At 39.3% G+C, this 24,163-nt stretch overlaps 1 protein-coding gene and 1 pseudogene across 3 annotated transcripts in view; both read left to right on the top strand.

The window, feature by feature from the left end:
- LOC141442933 (transferrin-like) overlaps positions 1 to 12,515 on the top strand; it is a 50,327-nt gene extending 37,812 nt beyond the window's left edge. For 2 of the 3 annotated variants that reach the window (XM_074108123.1, XM_074108125.1), the window contains 10 exons: positions 717 to 859; positions 4,102 to 4,274; positions 5,892 to 6,019; positions 6,432 to 6,544; positions 6,917 to 7,083; positions 7,302 to 7,444; positions 7,872 to 7,929; positions 8,523 to 8,636; positions 9,027 to 9,171; positions 10,916 to 12,515. In XM_074108123.1, the coding sequence (XP_073964224.1) occupies positions 717 to 859; positions 4,102 to 4,274; positions 5,892 to 6,019; positions 6,432 to 6,544; positions 6,917 to 7,083; positions 7,302 to 7,444; positions 7,872 to 7,929; positions 8,523 to 8,636; positions 9,027 to 9,171; positions 10,916 to 11,258 (1,527 nt within the window). In that variant the 3' untranslated portion in view covers positions 11,259 to 12,515. Of the gene's footprint in view, positions 1 to 716; positions 860 to 4,101; positions 4,275 to 5,891; positions 6,020 to 6,431; positions 6,545 to 6,916; positions 7,084 to 7,301; positions 7,445 to 7,871; positions 7,930 to 8,522; positions 8,637 to 9,026; positions 9,172 to 9,657; positions 9,818 to 10,915 lie in introns of those variants that run through there. The other variant, XM_074108124.1, reaches the window with a different exon arrangement.
- Positions 12,516 to 14,421: 1,906 nt separating this feature from the next.
- LOC141442977 (uncharacterized) overlaps positions 14,422 to 24,163 on the top strand; it is a 35,422-nt pseudogene continuing 25,680 nt past the window's right edge.

The following is a 24,163-nucleotide window of genomic DNA, read 5'->3' as shown; positions in this document are numbered from 1 at the left end:
GGCAGAATAGGTACCTTAAATAAATTAAATACTTTCCAAAGTTACTATTCCACGCGGACGAAGTCGCGGGCAAAAGCTAGTTTACTATAAGTATAAAAATATGTGTAGCAGCTAGGCCTTATGAATAGGCCTCAGGTCTCAGCGAGCAATGGATAGGCCTATGCTCGGGTTTTCTCTACGGGATCGAATCAGAAATGAGGAGATACGTAGAAGAACGAGGGTTACCGATAAAGTCGAGCAAATTAGCTCGTTGAAGTTGCAATGACTAGGCCATATACCACGGAGAACAGATGAACTTTTACATGTGGTAGAGCCTTACTGTAACCACTTGCTGCCTGCAGTACGAATGGGCCGGCTCCACCGGGTTAATACCACACTCCCACAGATTACCGGCGTGAAATAAAAGTTTAGCTACTTTGTTTCGTACGGTAAGTGGTAGATCCGGAGGCCCAACTCCCCTGCCCTTCCCCCTCCTCTATCTCCCTCCCTTTAGGCCGGCAACGCACCCGCAATCCTAATAATGCTGTAGGTGTCCGTGGGTGGCGGAGATCGCTTACCGTTAGATGACCCGTATGCTCGTTTGTCAGCTATTTGATTAAAAAAACCTAGAGGTCAATTAGGGAGGCCTATGTCCCACAGTGTCCTAAAGCTGATATGAGGATGATGAACTACTAGTAAACATAAGGTACCTTTAACATTCACTCTTTTTCCATCAGACCCGGAACCCTGAAGCCGCGGGCAACTTCTCCATCCTCTGCCCCGACAACTCGCAAGTAGCCCTGACGGCTGCCAACCTCAACCTCAACACGGCGCCCTGCGCCTTCGTCAGACAGCCCTGGAGCGCCATCGTCGCCTCTACGTAAGTATCTGATTCTGGCTAAACCCCGTAGTAAGGTATGGGGACGTGCAACGGGTTTTTAAACCCGTAGTAAGGTACGGGAGTTGGGGACGTGCAGCCGGTTTTTTAAGCCCGTAGTAGGGTACGGGGGTTGGGGACATGCAGTCGGGTTACTTAAACCCGTAGTAGGGTACGGGAGTTGGGGACATGCAGTCGGGTTACTTAAACCCGTAGTAGGGTACGGGAGTTGGGGACATGCAGTCGGGTTACTTAAACCCGTAGTAGGGTACGGGAGTTGGGGACGTGCAGCCGGGTTTTAAAGCCGTGTTAAGGTAAGGTACAGTCAAGGGCATAAATGTCAACATGGATACATGGCAACGGATAAACATAATACGGTATTTGACTATTTTGTATATGTTTTATAAATTACTTAAAACTACACAATGCCTGTTATCGAATAGAAAAACAATTTTTAAGCTACCTTTACAAATAACAAAGTTATAAAGGTTTGAAATTCAAGATTAGACAGAGAAAGACATACTGGCATGTGACGTCACACGCCAGTACCACCATACTTGCTGCATAGAGAAAAGCGTTTGAGAAAGAGACAGGTATATAGATTTTTCAAAAAATCACTATAAATCCAATTTTCAACCGATTTAAATTTTCTCTTCGCTAAACACTATCTGTATATCTATATTTTCATAATAATATTAAGATATGGCAAAATCAGAAGTTGTCAAATACCGTATTACATATATAAATATATACTTAAATACATATTAAACATCCAAGACCCGAGAACAAATATTCGTATTATTCATACAAATATCTGCCCCGGCCGGGAATCGAACCCGGGACCTAAAGCTTCGTAGTCAGGTTCTCTAACCACTTAGCCATCCGGTCGTCATACTACTAGAGCTGAAGCCATAGTGCTAATTACATCAGGAACAATTTCACTTAGTATAAACTGACCCGCTACATCTAACACAGATATAGATTACACTAGATAACGCAAACACCTCAATGTGTATGAAAACAAACCGTGTCACTTTTTTATATCTACACTAGCTTTGGCCGCGGCTTCGTCCGCGTGGGAATAGTAACTTTGGGAAGTATTTAATGTATTTAGGATAACTATTCTGCCAATAATAGCACATAGAAACTTCTACGGTTTACTGAAAATAACCATTTCAATACATTGCTATGAATATAAATTATTTTTTTGTTCTTCCATCCATCCATGTTCTTTAGTAAAACATAATTATTTTGCGGGTAGCCACATTTTAGCAAAACGACGTGTATTCTACCTGCCAACACAAAAGGACTCATTCTTCATAGTGAACTCTTGACACCTTACGTCCTTTATTGTAAGTTAGGAGGGTAGCATTATAATTAGACGGCATTTTAGCAACACATAGTTCCGATAAATATACTTATAGTAAATATGTTTGGAATTCCGTAAGAACTTTCATCCCCATATTTTCAAGTTAATAGGTTGTAATTTGAAAAAGCGCCAAACAAATGTTTTTTAGGGTTCCGTTCCTCAAGAGGAAAAAATTGAACCCTTATAGGATCACTTTGCTGTCCGTCCGTCCGCTTGTCTGTCCCTTTATCTCGTAAACGCGCGAGGTATAGGTATCTAGTTGAAATTAAATCCTAAAACTCAGGTCAATAGTCCCGATAGCTGTGAAAAAATCAAACTTCTAAGTCAATACAATCAAAAGCTACAGTCACTGATGTATTAAACAAAGGTTTTCATACAAATCGCCTTAACAGAAAAAGTTATTAGCGCACTGCCGGCTGTCCTAGAAACTTGTCCTAGAAGCTCTTATAGCACAATAAATAAGAAAAATCTGAAAATCATAATTTTTCATGATGACCTCACATTGCGTACATTTTTCTTATGATAAAAAGGCTCTGCTAACACTGCATCATCCCTCTGCTAACATCCCCCCGCAGGTAAAGTTTTCAAATGAGACATTTTTTATAAACATTTTTTTGTCATTCATCATCACCAATCATCATAATCAGCACCACTATCATCACCATCCGTCTCCGCTCCGCTCAGCAGCGTCCGCTACGTTCTGCTCCACTGCCTCCGCTCCGCTACCTGCTCCCCACAGCCTCCGCTCCGCCAAGCCTCCGCTCCGCCAGCCTCCGCTCCGCCAGCTCAGCTCCGCTCTACTTGACTGCCTCCGCTGCAGCCTGCATTGTCTCAGCTCCATCCGTTACCGCCGCTCCACTCCGTTGCCACGCTGCCTCCGCTCCGATGCCTCCGCTCCGTTGTCTCCACTCCGATCACTGCCTCCGCTCCACTCCGTTGCCACCCTGCCTCCGCCCCGATCCGATCCGAACAATATCTATGTATCTCTGATCACGTGCCCAAATGCCAAGTTTCATAAAGAACCACCGATTTATCTTCGACAATGACGATCTTCCATATAAACTTTCAGCCCCTCACAGGTCGAATTTTCAAAAAAGCTCAACCAAATATCGACTTATTTCTTATTAAATGCCTAAATGCCAAGTTTCATGGTTTTATTCTCGACAGCGACGAACTTCCACTATATAAACTTTCATCCCCTATTTCAACCCCTTAAAGCCTCTTTTTCGCGATAAAAGATAGCCTGTGTTCTTTCCCAAGGTCACAGCAAGGTCTATTCTATCTCTGTACAAATTTCATCAAAATCGGTTTAGCGGTTTAGGCGTGAAAGCGTAACAGACAGACAGGCAGACAGAGTTACTTTCGCATTATAATATTAGTATGGATAGTATGGATTAAATGCCTAAATGCCAAGTTTCATGGTTTTATCTTCGACAGCGACGAACTTCCATCATATAAACTTTCATCCCCTATTTCAACCCCTTAAAGCCTCTTTTTCGCGATAAAAGATAGCCTATGTTCTTTCCCAAGGTCTATTCTATCTCTGTACCAAATTTCGTCAAAATCGTTCAGCGGTTTAGGCGTGAAAGCGTAACAGACAGACAGACAGACAGACAGACAGTTACTTTCGCATTTATAATATTAGTATGGATGTGACGTCTCAAGAGCGAATTAGGGATGTGAATTCCCCGATGTCCGCGCAAAAGCGATTCAAATGCGCCGCCCGCCCGCGCCGTGGGGTCGAGTCAGTCACTAGTCATGATTAGTCAGTTAGCGGTCAGTCTTTGTATAGGGCCAACCCCTACGTTTTCGATATCGTATTTGAGTAATCGAGTATAATCTATATATGTGACATCTAATCATTCATTGTATTCAGCGCCCGCGCCACAGAAGTCCAAGCCAGCCTCCGCGCCTGGTGGCCCACCCTGGTGAGCCCCAACGACGGCTCCTGGCGCTCCACGCTCTACAGCATCCTGGTGCCGACCTGGTCCAACGCTCGCGTCAACTTCGAGGACACGCTGCTGTCGCCTGCTAACTATACTGGACCCAGTAAGCCCCAGAACTCTTAGGGGCTGTTTCACCATCCATTGATTAGTGTTAACTGGCGGTTAGGTGCGATGCCGTCTCTATTTGTTTTGATCGAATAGACGGAGACGGCATCACATTTAACCGTCGGTTAACGCTAATCAATGGATGGTGAAACAGCCCCACAGACAGTCACCTGCATTAATATCTGCCGCGACGGAGCGTGCAATAGTAGATTGTTCAACAAGGGACACAAACAAGCCATAATGACACGAGATGTTTAGCCACCTGAGCATAGCGAGCGAAAAAAAACAATATTTTCAAAATTACAATATTAAAACGTGCGCTCGACTAATGCCATCTGTTCAAAATTGAAATAGCAAAAAATAACTGTTGCGCGGTTTTTTCTTTTCTTTTATTGTTTATGAAGTGACGCTTTAAAAGCTTGCATATTTAGCCAACAGTTTCACTATGACTATGCATAATAAAACGAATTAATCCTTAATATAATACTCGTAGAATACATTCATTTTCATATTATTTTTACGTATTATATTTTTGATCACTTTGGCCGCTCCGAAATGCCTGCCGCTGCTGACGGTGCCTGTACACTACGATTATTTCCACTTTGACACTCGAGATGTCTCGGTTTAAATCGTAAAGGTTTAACAAACAAATTACGACAAATTAATATTTGTTTTGTATTTTACCATCAATCTTTTTACCTTGTCTAATATACAAAGCCGGATTGAGACGTCGCGGCCATGACCAAATCAAATATTCATTCAAATAGACAAAGTGGAGATAATCGTACAGTATTATACTTGGTTTGGATAAGTATTTAACTAAATGTGAACAAACTTCAGCTGCCAGATTTGGTTCATTCAAGGATTTTAAGCATTTTAATTATCTATCATTGTGATACAAACTAAGTAGTGTATTTCACTACAGAAATGTGAAATGTTTAGATAGTTTAATGGGGGAAATTCAATATTTAAGACACCAATTGACGTTGTTTTGTTTACATTTAGTTAAATAACTATCCAAATCAACTATACATTTTGTAAACTGTTTTGTGAGTGGTAACGAACAAGTTGCCGTCATTAATTCAGACAGTTTATGAATACAAACGAAATGGTGGAATCGCACTGACTACTTTTCATTACGGAGTAAACGTTAAACAACCATCTTATTTCCTTGGATCCCACTGAATAATAAAACTCATTTGATGACGAGATTGCTGATTTGCTGACTATTTATTATACTTAATAAGTTTTTTTTTTTGTATACATTTGACGATCCTTTTGTGAATTTCTTGTAATTAACTGACATGTGCTTATAATGTATTTTTTCAAAAGGTAATAAATAAATCTAATCTAATCTAATCTTGTGCTGAGTTTATCACGTTGGTCGGCGTCCTTACTCGGTATGGGTACCGGCAGAATACCAGCGCTGAGGCTTAGAGGAGCACAATACTGAGCCAGCGCCTGTTCTTCAGTGCATCACATGGCTTCTCATTTATGTGTCTGATCTGTTTAATTGTTATTTAATTTATGTTTTTATTTAATTGATAGTTTTATTGCTCTTTAGCTACTAAGCCATGTCTTTGTTGAAGAATAAAGATTATCTTTCTTATTTCAGTCCGCACAGTGCCCAGCAGCCACTCAGCGACATCGTGCATCCCGGCCCGCAACTGGTGCACCGTCTCCGAGCGGGAGTTCCTTAAGTGCCAGTGGGTGCGATCCGCTGCCTACACCCTGGGTATCCAGGTGAGTTTGTGAAAGCCATTATCATCATAACATAGAACATCCTTTTCTTGAAGTCGGCTTAACAACAAGAGGAAATGAGACACGCTTATTATAAAAAGTTGAAGTTCAACGGAGCGTCGTGTTACGTCAATTTCGTTACGTCAAATTTCAATTTGGTAATTAAAGGCGTGTTAGATCTAAATGCGTTCGCATAAAGTTATTAAAAAGAATTAGCATTGCAATATTTAAGACATCTTTGGATGTCAGATATTGGTGCTGATAACTGTACATTTTCCAAGTGTTATATGTATATAACCCTCAAAAGATTGATCTGCGATCGCCTCTGCTGTCCTACCTACTGTAGGGTTGTCTTGCCACTTTATTTACTTTTAATTACCTATAATAATCATGTTCTTTTTTTTTTAATTTCCAGCCCACCATTGCCTGCCAACAGCGAAACAACTATTTCGAGTGCCTGCGCGGCGTCCGCGACCGTCAGGTCGACTTCCTTGCCACCCCGGCCAACTACGGTTATTTGGCTAGACAGTGAGAATAATTTATTGTTGAGCGACCCTCGGCACTTTTCGAAGTAGTTCAGCTACTCACCAGAAGATGGCGCCACCTGTTGTTTTTTTTTTACCGTGAAACGAATTTTCTCGATAGTAAGGCACTGGCAAATCCAGAATACCTCTTACTTTTACGGACTGCATGAGCGAATTTCCTTTGTTATTTGCCAAATAGTAAAAGAAAATTTCGAGACAAATAACTTGGCCACACCTGCACGGCAAGTCAGTGTGTGTTAAGTTTTCGATTCGCACTGCACGTGCTAACTACAGCTAAAGCCCTCTCATTATGAGAGAAAGCTAGTGCCCAGCATTGGGGACAATCGAATATCTAATAAATATAATTTCTCTATAGAAACTACCGACTGGCGCCGGTGAAGCTCATGCAGAATCAGCGCACCAACGAGAAATCGTTCTCGCGCGTGACGGCACTCCTGCGCAACTCCACGGCCACTTCAGAGGTCACCCGCTTCGAGAACCTGAAGGGGAAGAAGGCTTGCTTCCCTGAATTCGGAGGGATCTGTAAGTTATGAATTCACTAGCTATCGCTTCGACTGCGAAGAATAATGTATCTCTCTATCCCTCGGGAATTTACTGACAAGTGCTCTATATCACGGGCTACCTTTTTAAAACCTCTTTTCTGCCATGATATGATAGACTGGACCAGCAGCCGTGATTGAAATGTCCCCCATATCCCTTTTCTACTCTGTGTAATCAAAACAGCTGTCTCTCTCCCCCAGCTTACGTCTCTTTCGTCCGCACCGCGCAACAGATTGGAGTGTTGAGTGCTTCTGAGTGCGACTACGCCAAAGCCGTCGGTGAATTCTTCGAGGGCGCCTGCGCCCCTGGTGCTTTAGATGCCACGCATGCGCTTTCTGAAACCGTAAGTAAAGATGGAACAAAAAAGGAAAATAATATACAGTCTTATTAAACGCTCAAGCTCAGATAAGACTGGAAAGGCGCATATTCGAGCGTTTTCACCGCTCGGTTAAAAGTCATTAGCACCCCACGTTTGTTAGGACAACAGAAAGACAAGTCGCAAGAATTTTGACCACGCGTTTTGCATCAGTATTGTCTGTAGTTTTCACAAAAATGAAACTGAGCATTCATCTCTTTTAATAATGCCTGCCAAAACACTGAATATTCATCGTGAAGCAAAAAACTAATTAAAAAGTCTTTTTTCTCACTATTTTTATAAGCGTTTTACTTTAAAAATGTAGCAATGAAACATGGCTTTTATTTGTTCAGGACTCGGTATAGTATTCGTATTTAGTGCCATCTAGTGGTGAATAGCAAAATTTTCATTGCAGAATTACGATGCGACACCTCTCTGCACTGCCTGCCGCTCTGCCAACGTAACGACCAACTGTAAGTTTGTCGCTCTTGAATCAACTTAATTTATGTTTTGTATAAAGTAAATAGGTCTCCACACATACAAAAGAAACAAGATTAAAAAGGCTAAATTATTAATTGTTTAAGATATTTATTTTTCTCAAAATATTTACAAAAATCACTTATAGAGAAAACAATTAATTTAACTTAAATCTAGGTAAGAGAGGGTACCACACAAAAATGGTGACCAAGAATCTATGGACTAAAGCGGGTGCGGTAATTATTATTAACTACTAAGATGATGATGATGATAATGAATTACGAATATGAATTATGACCCCACCCAGAAATGAAGCACAATTTTGTTTAATTTGAAACCCTGCAGCGTTTAAACTCTATCTCACACGATGGTATGACCAAAAAAAAATTTAGCTCATTTGTTCCGTAACAGTTGTTTACTCCTGAGGGCCTACTCCGACATTCGAAAATCAAAGTTCGTATCGTACCGCCCCTCTCACTCTCGTATTAAATAGTATATGTGTCAGAGGGACGAAACGACTCGAACTTCGATTTTCTAGTTTCGTAGTACTGGACTTAAATAACCTCTAATTTTACTTTCTTTTTTGCAGTCACCTGCGACTGGAACTACAACGACAATCTTTACTTCGGCAACAACGGATCGCTGGCTTGTCTGGCCGACAACGAAGTCCATGTAGCATTTGTGGAAACCCAGAACCTTGCAGGTAAGCTTCAAACAAGCTGTATGTGGAATCTAATACATAAATTAAGAGTACTTAATTGAAAAGTTCTTTTGTATCGCAAAACTTGCCTATAGACTCTATAGTATATGTTAAAATCACTCTAAGAAAACACTAAACTTTTTTTAAACAGCAGGAACAGGAACATTGTTTTATTTTTTATATAAACATGATGTAAGCTTTATTTTTGTAGATGCTAAATACCTAAAAAAACTTCACGCCCCATTTGAAAATGATCTCACCATTGAACAGTGCTTGTAGTTATTCTAAGGCATTAACGCCATCTCTCGTCAAGTAGCGATGCAGCACATAACATCTTAAACAGTGTCATCTCTGGCCAAACCACAGTAACTAATTTTCCCGGAACTTCCGCAGCTCACCTCACTCAGTTGAACCTTGATGGAAACCAGTTCCGCGCCCTCTGCAAAAACAATTCACTGGCTATTAACAACGGTATAGCAGCGATCGATGACAATTGCTTGCTGTCTTACGTCGTCGACTCTGAGGTCTTGACCAGAAGGTAATTATTTACTTATTTATTCACGTAATTTCACATCATGTAACTTATTTATAACGTGTTTATAACAGATTTTTACAACTCCCCATTCAGTTTGAACTTAAAGCGGCAAATTCAATGCCACAAACATACTTTTAAAAAGCTACACGGTGACGTTTACGGTGTTGCCACTTTATTAAAACATGATTACAGAGTGGGAATTTCAACCGACAAATTTAACAGTAAAGTCCAAAAATAATTATTATTATACACCTATTCAAATCACCTAAAAATATGTTACCACAGCCCTATTGCGTCAGAATATCTGTGGGTGGTAGTTACATATTTTTAAAGCGTTGGTGGGTTCATATTTTTACACTTGAATGTAAAAATTTTGTTGCATAATGTAATAGGCTGTTTTTGATCTTACACTATAGTTGAACATCATTAGAATGACTACCTAGTTTTGGACTCCTCTTTAAAGAAGTGTAGTACAGTTTATCTTTTAAGGGGCACCTTCGTACGGCCAGCGGTGCCGGGAAAACCCAAAAACAACACTCATACAAAACCCCCGCCCCGGAGGCCAGTTTTCGTGTATGTATTCAATATCAGAGATAAAAGAATAGGAAAAACTAACACTTTCCTAACATTTTAAATAAAAAAGGCAAGCTCTCTGGTCTAATGTTTTGAAATATGAACAATACTTTTAAATCGATTTTTTTCGTAAAGGTCATCATCTGTTAATATTAACATTACTATAGTATTTATGTACATGCATCATGCTTTATATAATATGTGAATAAAATTATCTGCTTATGTACACCGGCATTAATCATACATAGTGCCTTTTTTACATATTTAGTACAAGAACTAGTATCTCCATCTTTTATCCTTTGTAAAAAAGCTATAAATGTGATCATCTAATTATTGAAGCTACCTAAAAGTTACGATTGAAATTTGATTAATTGAACTCCTAACTTATAGCTTAATAGGTAAAACTTTCTAATTTACATTAATATTATTTACAAGTTAATTGATATGTCACCATCCAAGTTTAGTCTTACTAATATTATAAATGCAAAAGTTTGTAAGTCTGTTTGTTTGTTTGTTACTCCATCACGTCTAAAACACTGAACCGATTCAGATGAAATTCGGTATACAGATAGTTTTTGTCCCGGAAAATTGCATAGTTCCCGCGGGATAGCGATAAACGAATTCTGCGCGGACGGAGTCGCCGGTAACAGCTAGTATGTTATAAAATAACATTTTTAAGTACTATTTTCATATTATTACATAATCTTTTGTAATACTGAGATTTAAATGCGACGTATTATTTTAGTTATTTGGTTCGATGATTTGACGAATTCCACAGAACAACGTATAATTTTATTTAAACTGTAAAAATTAAATTAAAATTATAGTGTTCCGTTTATGATATTGACTAACGTTTAAAACTTTTGGTGGTGACTAAAAAAAAATTACTTTGTGATCAAATAAATAACAAACTCTTGAAATCTTAAGGTGATTTGAACTAGATACGCATAAATCGTTATCATATTTTTAGACTATATTCGAATTTAAGAGGTCACCCATAATCAAATTAAATTGACTTGGAAATAAATTTGTTAGTGTTATGCCACATTATTTTCTCACAAGAATTGGTATCACATCCTCTAAAATGTTATAATATATGCTCTAATCTTACAGTAACTATTAATAACCAACTGTTAAGTACTCGAATATCTCACGCAAAACTTTGTTACCTCAGGAACGACCCGGCTTTCAACAGTATCAGTACTCTCCTTGACACTCTTGAGAAGTACTTCGGCTACTCTGCCTCAGCGGGTACCCAGCACATCAATCTCGAGATATTTTCAGCCTTCGATGGTACCAATGACCTGCTCTTCAAGAACACCGCTGTAGGATTTTCAGAACCCACTGCCGCGACTACCAACGAGCCAGCTAAAAATTATGTCGAACTTTTCCAGCACCTCCAGGCTTGTACTGGCGCTGGATCTAACATTCCAGTCCCTGGATTGGCCAACAGAAGCTTCTATTCTATCTTTACTTTGCTTGCGTCAGCGCTTCTGACTCGTTTCGTTGTTTACTAAGTTACTTTCATGAAAAGAGACTGCGCCAGCTCTTGAATAAGCTGTCAATCATTTTTGATGGCTTGAAACTGGTGTTGATGAATTTAATATCGGAGATTTGAAGAGAGAAAAATACGTAGTAATTTAAATTAAATGGACTTCGGAACTGTGACTAAGCACCCTTTTTTTATTATCCTCTACTCCATAGGTACTGTATTTTTAAGCGTAGGTATCTACATGTAACGATAATTTCCAAAATGAATTATTTCAAAATTCTGTAGTTGTAATCTATTTTATAATCCACAGTTTTTAAGTTTGTAAGAATGTACTTAATTATGTAGTGAGAACTAAATACAGTCAACGCGCTATGGCATTAGTATATTGTGCCTAAATTATTATTTATCAAAATATTAGGTTTGTATTAATCGTTAGCGTGGGTCATCAACAGATGTCGGTATCAAATTAAAAACAAATAGAAGGATGCCAAAATTTTCAAAAATAATTACATTTCAACCGTCAATTTGAAATCCACAAGCACATATTATATTAATGGAATTCGCGCTGTCATCGTTCATCCACCATTACCTCTCATATTTCGTTTTCTAGAATTTTTTTACCGTACAACGGCAAAAACTACTAGACACTGGCAAAATTGTCCTCCGATGGACAGAGCCATATTTTTTTAAAGAAACAACAACAACATATTAATGTAATTGCGCGCCAATTTCACACTTTATTCGTAATGTTAAGTTACCGACTATTTATTGTAAAAATGCGTGATTATTGTTTAATGATAATTGGGGTATGGCTGTAGACATTGCTTAACATATTTTGTAACTTAAGGTATTATTTTGTACTTAGTATTGTAATCCAAAATTAGTTAACTAACTGTACTTTTAAACCGTGCAAGAAGCAATACTACATTTAAAAACCGGCTATAAACTAGAAGTTAGTTTGAGATTTGATTTTAAACACATGAAGCATTTAATTTTAACAGTATAAGTACTACAAATAAATAATTATCTTTAAAAAATTGACAACTATGTTTATGCTTTTGTGAGTATCGCAGCTACGTATCGCAACAAAAATCGATGCTAGTACCACCGAATTACAAATAGATGGCGTTGCGAATAAAAGTGCAACCTAACGATATTTACAAAAGTCGGTTTCGTTTCTGTACTAAATTTTAATTAAACAAGCTTAAATAGGTTAAATAATAATTATTTAAGATTACCTACTTGAATTTTTATTTTTGTGATTAAAATATGTTTTGTAATATCGTGTAATTTTATTTTACCAAATAAATTAATACAACGGACTCTCTGGTGAAGATAGTTTACGTTAATTTCACTTCTAAATACTCAATACCGGTTTCTTTGTCCAAATCATTCCAATAATGCCTATAAACGCGAAATATTTTAAGTGTCAATGTGTGTTTTTTTTTTATTCGACTGGATGGCAAATGAGCAAGTGAGTCTCCTGATGGTAAGAGATCATCGCCGCCCATAAACATCTACAACACCAGGGGTATTGCAGATGCGTTGCCAACCTAGAGGCCTAAGATGGAATACCTGAAGTGCCAGTAATTTCCCCGGCTGTCTTACTCTCCACGCCGAAACACAACAGTGCAAGCACTGCTGGTTCACTGCAGGATTAGCGAGCAAGGTGGTGGTAGCACGCCCGGATTGCCTGCCTATGTCTGCCTATGCCTATGTCCTACCACCTGCCTATGTGCTTATATTTTACACTAAAATCGCTGGATGGATTTCGGTGAAAGTACATAGATAGTTTATAGTATAACGCGTAGAAAACTTTTTATACCGGAAATTGTAAAGCATGCGGAAAGTAGGTAGAACAGCGATGGGCAAATTCTTGGAAAAGTCAAAGGTTGATTGTCTGACGGAGGGTTACTTTTCACGAGCGTGGGTATATTTATCTGTGAATATATAATATGGCTACGGCTGGACAGTTATAAACATATGAAGAATCATTCGATTCGTCGTAATAGTTGGAGGATAAGGTATATAGCCAGTGGCGTAGCTACCAAGGGGCTAGGCGGGGCAGTGCCCCGGGGCCCTCAAGCTTAGGGGGCCCTCGAAATTCTGCTTTATAGCTGATGATAAAGTTGCTTAGCATTTTTAAAGTATTTGTATATATAATGATTTTACTTCAAAAAACCTTACCAGTTTTGATAGCAGTGGGCCCCATTTTTTTATTTGCCCCAGGGCCCTAGGTTACCTAGCTACGCCACTGTATATAGCATTCTATTGTAACAATATGGGTATCATCATGACAGCCGAAAGACGTCCACTGCTAGACATAGGCCACCCCCAAGACTCTCCTCTTAGACCAGTCTTGTACCTTTGGGTGGTAAATGCCTTAGTCGCCAACTAGTCGCCATGCTTGGCAGGCGGGTTGGCAACCGCAGTTTTATACCAGATAGTTCGCGGAGGACGCTGCTGCAGGGCTACTACGAAACTCGAAACACAAAGTTCGTGTCGTGCGGTCCCTCTGACATTATACTATTTAATACGAGAGCGAGAGGGACGATACGAACTTCGAGTTTCGAGTTTCGTAGTAGCCCTGCTCCCCATCCTATGGTTTATCCCTTAAGGTGACTAACTTACGACACCCACGTGGTGCAATTCTCGACCGACAACACACGGCGGAAGCACGTGGGTATCAAATGAAAGCTAATAATAAGCCCATTCCAAATATATATATAATGTTTTTAACACTTTTAAGCTACTTACTATTTTTACAAGAACGACAAAAATTTTATGGAAGCTTTTTTTATAAGAAAATTCGACTGCCTTGAAACACTTCAAGTAGTAATTAAAATTAAAAAAACAAGTCTAGCAGTCCAAAACTGTTAAGTAGCTTAAACCTCAACAGTCGGGACGGGAGTCGGGAAATTTTCAAGCTTGTCACGATTTATATTTTATTTTCAAGTTTTTTGTAGCAGTTATGTTTTTATTAACCCTTTATTATACTGGGCAATAGATGGCGCAACCATGTACTTACACCTTACATACACCCAGAACATGTTTGCTCATAAACATGGCACAATAACATAAATTTCAAAATCAGTTCAGTTATAAATTAATTAAATTAATATGGGGTAATCCTGTTGGTAATACTTTGTCAGCGTTGTTAGGTAAGATAAATTTTTAACAGGCAACACTTAAAAATGTGTGGCGATTAAACATGGCGTCTCTTTGAGTTGTCCCTTTCGCACCTAATACATTGGTTCAATCTGAATTTCGTGTTATCAAACAATTATTCTGTTGTTTTTAGGGCTATAACTAAAAATATTCTGCAATACCTGTGCATTAATTAGTATATTGGACTTTAAATATTGAAAAAATGTTGTCAAATGGGTGCGGCGTACGACTGTTTACTATAGTTACGCTTCTCCCTAAATATTTAAATAAAAACACGTCCCTGTGTATTTTACACGCGTTTTAGTGCGACATACTACATTAACAAATAAAAATGGACAAGAAAAATAAGAAGAAAACTGTTATAAAGCGCAAAAGTGATGATACTGGTGAGAGTGAAAAGAAGAAAATTATGGTGAGCCGCGCTAAAGTCGACGAGGAAAAAGACAAAGTTGAAGTGGTGAATCAGGTTGTGGAGGTTCCTGTTGAACAGGGGCAGCAAATAGTGCATACTGGGCAGCTGGTGGAGGGTAATTTCGAGCAGCCTGTTTTCGTTAACATGAAAGGCGAGCCGGTGCAACTAGGGCCCAATACTGTCATTCTTTATGAACAAAGTGGGAATCCTTCGAATTTCTCGTTCGGAGGGATGTGGACTATGGATTCTTCGGGCAGAATTGTGATGGCGGAGACAATATACGACGTTAAAGGCGAGCCGGAGGAGGAAGGCGCTACTTTCGTGCAGGGGACCGCTGAAGTCAATAATGTAAGTCTTTGATGCCCTTAGTAACTCATGTCAAGACTTTGCCTCATGGATAGATACAAAAAAAAACTACCTCCTTATCTGGTGTTAAAATTTAGAAAAAATTATAGTATACAATCCTCTAGGCTTGGAATATGACAGCCAAATTTAAGTGTATACCTGCAGAGGTTTAAACAGTGCATTGTTTGTCTGTCCGTCATGGAGTGCATTCCTATAGTCAATGGCGGTTATGAAGTAAATCCTGACCAATGACAATGTAAAGTAAAAAAAAAAGTGCTATACTTACATTCTGTTGCACACTACACATTAGCATTGCATTTTTGTCTATGATTCATACATATTGTCCTGGACAGCACTGGGCTCGCTTCAGGAAGTCCTTTGCTACATTCCTCCAGAGGAAGAGAAGCCTAGCAGACCTGTCTGGAGAAGCTACGGCATGAATAGTGCCTACAGCTAGCTATGCAAAATAGGCGCACATAAACTTTAAGTTGTAGAAAACAGCCCGCTTATAATAATAATAATAATAAACGTTTATTGCAGACCAGGGTCCATAGATTGTTAGTAACATGTAATCTCATTTAAAAGGGTTAGTAACTCAAAGAAATAAAATTATCATCAAAATTAATAATCAAAATCAAAATAAAATACATCAAAATTACAATCAAAATTAAAATCAAAATACCTTCATAACCTCAACTTAACTTCTTTCATACCTTCATATTTGCAATATTCATAGTTGTGCAATGTGTGGGGATTTACTTTACAACGGCCATTGACTATAGTTATGATATTTAAGTGGAGGAACTTTGAAATAATTAAAAAAGAGCTCTGTAAACATTTCAGCAACAAGTAGAAGAACAGACAAACACATACCAACAGTATGAGCTGAGCAGTAACCAGAGCGTGGAGGCTCCACAGGAGTATGAGGTTGCCATTATCGAGAACCCTCCCAATGAGACTGCAGAGAGGCAAGTTTTTTTCTTTACAGGTACTGATAAACTTGAGCATAAACTTGTTACAGGATCAAATTTTTTTTTTTAATTTGACCAACAACGCCAAGCAGATATATAGCCAAACATTGCTATGAATATTGGTGGTTCTTAACCAGTGGTTCGCGGAATACTTTTGTACTAAAGTGAATACTTTTATCACCATCTTTATTATTTTATACTGGTTATCTGTCTGCATTATGTTGATGGCCTAATTCATCTTACATGTTTCGTGACAACAGGTCAACCGATCCCATGGTTATCACAACCGAGGAGCAGCTTGTAGCCACAGGCACTGGTGCAGTGCGCTGGCTCAACCAGAAATTCGACTTTGTAGTGCGGAAACTACAGCTCAACTATGGTAAGTGTAATTTGTTTAGTAACAAATTACTAGGGTTGGGCCAAATATTCGTTTTATATTCGGTATTCAGCATATTCGGCAGGTTTACCGAATATTCGTATTCGGTCGAATATTCGGCTAAATTACCGAATGTTCGGCAAAGTGGTACTCGAACTTTTTACTGTATTGAGTCATGTATGAGTTGAGTGTTAAATTTGTTATTTTTATGAGCTACAGTGAGTCTTTATGTTTTTGTTGTCACGGTAGCTTTATTTTCAATAAGTAGTATGTAGCTGTTTTGAGATTAAATTAGTGATCTTTATAAAATCAGGCAGATCTTCATTGTGAGAAATTAAGCAAGTTTTTTGTTTTAATCAAGAGTTGCATGTTAATCATCATTACATTTCAACAAAAAAAATCATATTTCTAGTTTCTACTTAGTAATCAATTATGCCGAATATTCGGTTTGGTAAAAGTTTTACCGAATATTCATATTCGATGAAACCTATGTGCGGCCCATCTCTACAAATTACTGAGAATAACCAACTTGAAAAAGTTGAAAAATTGACCCATATTGTTATTTCAAAGTTCAATATCTCAAAAACCTGTGACCCGCTAATATATATATTTTAATTAATTTTCAGATAATTACATCCATTAATGTTAGTAAAAAGTATACATATAACTTATCAATCTATTGTTAGTAAATTACAGTTAAATGTCAACAGTTTAAAATGAAATAAAAATTGATTACAAAATACCAAATAAATGTTGAAAATAATAATAATAAAATAAAGGAGCCGTTGGAATGGAGGCATAGGTGCGTGCAAAGAAACATAGCTAAGAACCACTGCAAAGAAACTCTCTTTCACATAAAGTCTTTACCCATTACACTGTATCTGTATCATACCATGACCATTAGGCATGTAGTATGATACTATGGCCGCTAGCACATTCCGTAACCAACCGTCGCCGTCGCGTGTCATGTACTTATGCGTTTGACATTCCGTCCACGACGCGTTCCTATTACGCTCATGACATGATACGGTGCAGTGGATAGAGACCTTTAAAAAAGCATTGAAATCAGTCCAGCCATTTGAAAGCTACACTGCCACATATAGACAGATGCTGGCATCAAACTTGTAACTGTAACACCCCTCATTTTGCACCGAGGTAACCCTAACAAACAACAAAAAAACCGGCCAAGACCGTGTCGGACACGCCCAAAATAGGCCGTAGCCATTACGAAAAAATGAAGTAATATTTTTTTAAGGATTTCGTATTTTATACGGAATCTTCTAAGTTTAGGTATATATATTAGGTAGGTATATTACTCATAAACTACCAATAATTCTCAAGCAAACTCCGGTTTAGATTTTAGAGGGGGGGATGCTCGATTTTAATGAAAATTTGCACTTTAAAGTTGTATATTTCGCAAACAAATCACCGAACCAAACCCCTAATGGTTTTAAAAGACCAATCCAACGATACACCAGACTATAGGGTTGGATGAGAAAAAAAAAACACCCCCACTTTACGTCTATGGGAGGTACCCTAAAAAAAAAATTATTTTTATTTTTTATTGTACCATTTTCTCAGCATAAAACGTTTACATATATATCCGTGCAAAATGACAGCTTTCTAGCATTGATAGTCCCCGAGCAAAGCCGCGGACCGACGGACAGACAGACAGACATGGCGAAACTATAAGGGTTTCCAGTTACGGGTTTGGCTCCGGAACCCTAAAAACCCTATCAAAAAGAGTGTTTTGCGGCCAACTTACTAAAAAACGTTTTAATTTTTCATCTTCATCCACAGACGCGGGCGTGAAGCTCCTGCATTCACCTTCCGGTTGCATACAATGCGTGTACTTGACCACTCCCAGCATGCAGATGGCTTTCAATGCAGTACCGCAGTTCCTGTGCATCGAGACTGGTATGTCTACCCTTTTTCACCATCTCTATCTAACCAACAAGGTCTTAGTATACAAACGCGTCTTAAAACTAGGGCTGCCATCCGTCCGGGTTTCCCTGGGTTTGTCCTAGTTTAGAGGGCGTCCAGGGAGCGTCCGGGCAGGGTTTCATTTGTAGTCCGGTTTAAAAATATTTTTAATTTTCAGACCAATGCAACCAATACCAAAATTGCTGCCGTGTATGTAGCACCGGTTAATGATTATTTGTTGTTGCAGGCATCGAGTTCAACAGCAGCATCCCAACAGTGGGCGGGACGGGCGGCCCCAGCGTGAAGTACAACGTGACTCTGTTCCTGGCTGAGGATGGCAACGGGAAGTCTGTCATAGTCAGCGCTGGTATGTACCCGTCATCAGTTAGGCCTTCGTACACGGACAGCTAAATTGACAAAATTGAAAGAAGTTCATGATTCAAACCTTGTTACCTTGTAATACAAAAAATCTACACTTTTAAAAAAGTACAAAAAGGCAGTCTTAAATCATGTGCATTTGTGTTGTGCATTGCCAATTTAATGTTTAAAGCACTCGAGACCAACTGCACGCTGCACTGCAGCTGGCTTTGTTTTAAGATAGTTTAACTTTATTTCAGTTACAAAAAAATACTAAGTATAGCATCGTAGGGAGGTCCACATAGTGCAGTGCTGGAGTCCGGAGTTTGTAGTTGCAGCAGTCCACTGCTGGACATAGGCCTCCCCTGATGAGTGGATTGCGCCCTGTCCTAAGCTCGACGCATCCAGCTTCTACCTTCAGGCTTTTAATATTGTCACTCCACCTGGCCGGCGGGCGTAGTTATTTTTTATTTCAATTCCAAATTTTTACTTTTTTTTTTTGTATTTTCAATTTAGGTTTTACGGGATGGCCGTAAAAGTAAAAATTTTAAATTGAAACAAAAAATACAAAAAAAGATTCCAAAAAACCAATCTTAATTTCATTGCTTAGTAACGACATCTCTTGTCTGGGTGAGCGGTTAGTTCCAATGGAATGTCAAAAAAGTTTCTCGATGGGCTACGGTATAGATGTCGCTAGCGTCACTGCTTAAGTGGCTTAATAAGAAACAAACAAGCTGAGATATGAGGTGCATAGGGGAAGTTCGTGTCTGTACCGTTGTTTACCAGCAGTGGTGTAGCGGTATAGCACGCGGTACGGAATACCGAGGACCTGGGTTCGATTCCCAGTGCTGGTCTTATTTATCTGGTTTTTCTGCGCATCTATATTTCAGTTTGTATTTTCAACATAGAGTTACGTCAAGAAGCGTCTCAACCACGCGGCTTCACTTTGAGTCAAACAATTTTAGTCCAGTTGTTACTTAGACTAATTGCTAATTCGCTACTTAGACCAGTTGCTTTTTAGACGAAATGATATTAACTCCAAAATAAAGAGTGTCCCATACAAAAATTGTGAAATAAATTTTCTGGAACAACGTTATCAGCGGTTTTCTTTCTTTCAGGTATTTCGGCGCTCATCGGCGACGATCTGACATGGCTGTTGGACACTTTCAAGTCGTGCAACCCCGCGTGGCGCAGTGCGGTGCGTGGTCTGCGACCCTACCAAGTGTCAACAGGTGATGTTATAGGCTACGCAAAACAAGCACATATACAATGCCGTTGTAGCCTTGTTTTTCAACGCGTGCGCTACGATCACATCGTAACTTACACCACTCGCCTTTTTTATCCCCATTATACCGGCCATTCTCATTTTATTGTGCACTTGTCTAATTGCCGTATCGCTTTTTTCCCGCACTAGTGACACGGTAATTGGACTTGAGTGCACAGATAAATGTAAATGGAAGCCATCCTTTTTAGGATTCCCTAGTCAACTAGGAACCCCTATAGTTTCGCCATGTCTGTCCGTCTGATACATATCAGTCACGCTGACAAAGTGATACAATAAAAAAAGATTTTCTTTTTTGGGTACCTCCCATAGACGTAAAGTTGGGGTGTTTTTATTTTTCTCGACTAACCTATATTGTGTGAAGTATCGTTGGATAAGTCTTAAACCATTGGGGTTGCTAAGACAGTTTTTCTATTCAATGATTTGTTTGCGAAATATTCAACTTTAAATTACAAATTTTCATTGAAGCCCCCCCCCCCGCTCTCTAAAATAAAATCTAAACTGTTGGGTGGAAAAATTTGAAAAAAATCAGAATGGTAGTAAATATGTCAAATTTACAAGGAAAATATAGTGGCTAAGATTGCTTGAATTATTAGTAGTTTAAAGTAAATGGTATAAAAAATTACCTAAACTTGGAAGACTCAGTACACAATACAAATCCTTAGAAAAATATTATTATTTTTTTCGTAATGGCCACGGAACCCTATCCTGGGCGTGTACGACACGCTCTTGGCCAGTTTCTTTCTCTAGATGCGCACTCACTTTCAGTGCCAGTTTTATAGCTCAGCGAGTTCTATAGCTCTTGTCGCTGCGACAAAAGATGTAAAGCGAGTTCTCGCCGGCAGTGTGAACCGCCAGCGATCAACTATTAATATATATGTCTCTTTTACTTACACAGGATCTTATATCTTTTGTTCGTTTCTTGAGCGAGAAAATAGTCGATAGCCAATCGTTTCCTCGCCAGCGGTGAGACAACTGCCTTAGACAGGTGCACGATAAAATTAGAATGGCCGATACAACTGTTGTGGCGATCGAGACGACCAGTTAGCCCAGCGGTTAGATAACCTGATTATGAAGCTCGAGGTTCCTGGCAGTAGCGGTCTTAGGGGTTGGCGAACGGGGCAATCGCCCGGGGCCTCGCGCAACAAACCCGACCAAATAAAAAAAAAAAAGAACTATATTTTCGCATCACATCACATACTTTTCACGAAGGACAAAGGGCCTCCCAAAGACCTGCGCCCTGAGCCTCCCAATGAGTAAGGCCGCCGCTGGTTCCGGGCTCGATCCCCAGTCGGTCAGTCAACAGTGTGGTTATGTGTTGTCAGGTGGTCCGTTCAGCGTTCCCGTCCTCCCACGTGACGTGCTCGGGTGGCAGGCGTCCCGCGCATGCGCGCGTCTGGCGGGCGAGTGGGCCCGCGCGACGACGCCGCGCTCGCGCCCGACGACGTGGCCGCGCGCTGCAAGACTTACGCGCTGGCGCTGCTGCGGTCGGAGCACACGCCCGCACAGCTGCAGGTACCGTTTTTGTTAAAATGTCAAAAGTCAAAATATCTTTATTCAATGAGGGCTATCGTTTTTTGTCTGGCTAGATGGCGCACTGTTGCGTGAGGTTTTTAAGTATGGCTTTCAAAGTCTGTTACTACGGGCGTGAAAACAAAGTTTAGATTAAAATCATATTTAATACACCTTAAACCCGTACCATAAAAAATCCAGCAAACACAGTGTTGCTTAGTCCCGTTTTGTTCGGAAAAAAGGGAGGACAAAAGTTTCCGAAAGACAAAACTGTCTCAAAACACAGACATTCATTGCCCCGTAACGCATAATTGCCATAATTAATTTCAGGTAATGCAAAATATTCACAAAAAAAATCTAATTATAAATAAACCCGCGTAGCTGACCCAAAAACTATGAGATTTGACATTTCGGAAACCTCACGCTACACTAGCGCCTCTAGCGGCGAATTCATTCGCGAATAGCCCTCATTTACAGTACTTTCATTCTAGCATGGTGCGGGTGACAGCTGTTCATATCACAAAATTCAAATTCAAAATTCAAATGATTTATTCAGTAAATAGGCCGCAATGGCACTTTTACACGTATTCTTTTAAACTACCAGCGCTTTCGGAAACACCATCATTGCCAGAAGAATGCGCCGCAAGAAACTTGGCAGAAAGTCATTTATTCATAAAAATATAATTACAAATAAAATACTTAAAACTATATTATACAATTAAAGAAAAAATCATAAAATATAATAAAGAAATACAGGGATGTATGGTCACAGACTAGAGAATAAAAGTGTCGAAACTTGAGTCGATAAACCAATAATTTAAAATCTTAATCATAATTAATGTCATCATTAATCCGATTATTACGCTATTTTGATGAGAATATTAGTGAAATTTAGGGTCAGAATATTATTTGCCACTTAAGTAAAGCTAAACGGAGTTGCAAAAATGTTCGTTAGCTACTGACCAATTTATAACTACCGATATAACTCAAGATCCATTAGATCCCATCACTAAAAGAGTCTCTGGTGTTACGATACATGCATATTACGTTTCTTCGTCTTGTTTCAGGTGCTGAAGCGAGGCATCATCGGCACGGGGGCGGGCACGCTGCGCCTGTGGCAGTCCCTCACCGCGCCGGGCGGCGCCGTCGCCAAAGTCGACACCTGGCTCGAGCCAGATAACTATACTAACATACTTCACAAGGTACGCTTTCAATTAATACTAACATACTTCATACACACACATCTTCATACTTCATTCTGACATACTTAGCAAGATATAAAAGATAAAAGGCCTAGAAAAGCTGACTTTTTCACGACACTGCTCGAAAATGTGGCCATAGATAATCTAAATCCAGTACCCAAAACTGCCTATATATGTACATTTAACAGCTGACTCATTTATGGTTTTGCAAAACACGACAACAATGTGACACATTACGGTAACAGGTCGTATCAATATACGTATTTCATAGTACGATACGACTTTTTAGAATATATTTCTGAATTTCATTCCCGGCGTGCTGAAACGACAATCGGACCAATCAAAAGTAATCGTCTGCTGCATGTGAAATTAAATTGACCAATGAGAATACGTCATTCATGACTTTTATGAGGTGTTTCTTTTTCTTAAACGCATAATATGCACAAAATGCTTTAAATTTTTTAAATATGAAAAAACGCCACAGGCCATCGCAGCACGAGGATGACATTTTTTATGTACATATATGGTTGGGTTACTGCCACTAAGAACGGACTCGTTTAAAAAAAACATAAAAGAAAAACTAAAATCGGCGGGAGCAACGCAGTCATTGGATTGTTATCGTTTGTTTTGTGATAAATATTTTTTATTCCCTCGCAGTGGTCGTGAAAAGCACGATTTTTGTCTCGGCCAAAAGTGCAATAGATGAACACGTATTATCAAAGGCCTCCCCTTCGGATCGGCCTTGAAACTAACTCGTTAATCTATTGCTTACTTTCCAGCCTCTACAACAATGTACTATACTTGTCCTCAGGGTCTGGAGCGGTTGGTGACCAAGTTCCAGACGCTGGTCCGCAGCCAGATGCAGCCGGACGAGTTCGTGTCTCTGTTCTTCAACGTGGCCAACCAGCTCGAAGACGAGAGAAGGAGCTTTGCTATCAGCAGGCTGAGGGTAAGATCATCTCCAATCAATTCCAGAATGGATCTTCAGTTCAGTATGGAGAAGTCAAAAATTATGAGCTCGGACAGGGCATCGCAAAAACAAATATTCAATAGAGTCAAAATCGGTACACAATTGGCGGAATTGTCGCGTAACAAACATACCATAAAATAGTAGATTGTACAACAAGCGCATAAAACGAGCCATTTTAGCCGAGGCGTTCATATAGGTGGATAGACACGTCTAGGGGAAAATGGGTTTAATGCTCGAGTTTTACACTCTGCTTTTCACTTCGGTGGCTAGGAAATGAAATAGCAACAGGGGAAACAATTAATTATTCACTTTCTATGTACCTTTTATTTTTTATGCATTATTATAATAATTCAATTTTTTTAATTTTACTGATTTAATATGATTGATTTGAATGATTTTTAGTTTTATATAA

This window comes from Choristoneura fumiferana, chromosome 26, assembly GCF_025370935.1.
Source record: "Choristoneura fumiferana chromosome 26, NRCan_CFum_1, whole genome shotgun sequence".
NCBI lineage: Eukaryota > Metazoa > Arthropoda > Insecta > Lepidoptera > Tortricidae > Choristoneura > Choristoneura fumiferana.
The sequence above is the reverse complement of the archived record's forward strand: the minus strand, read 5'-3'. Positions and strand labels throughout refer to the sequence as shown.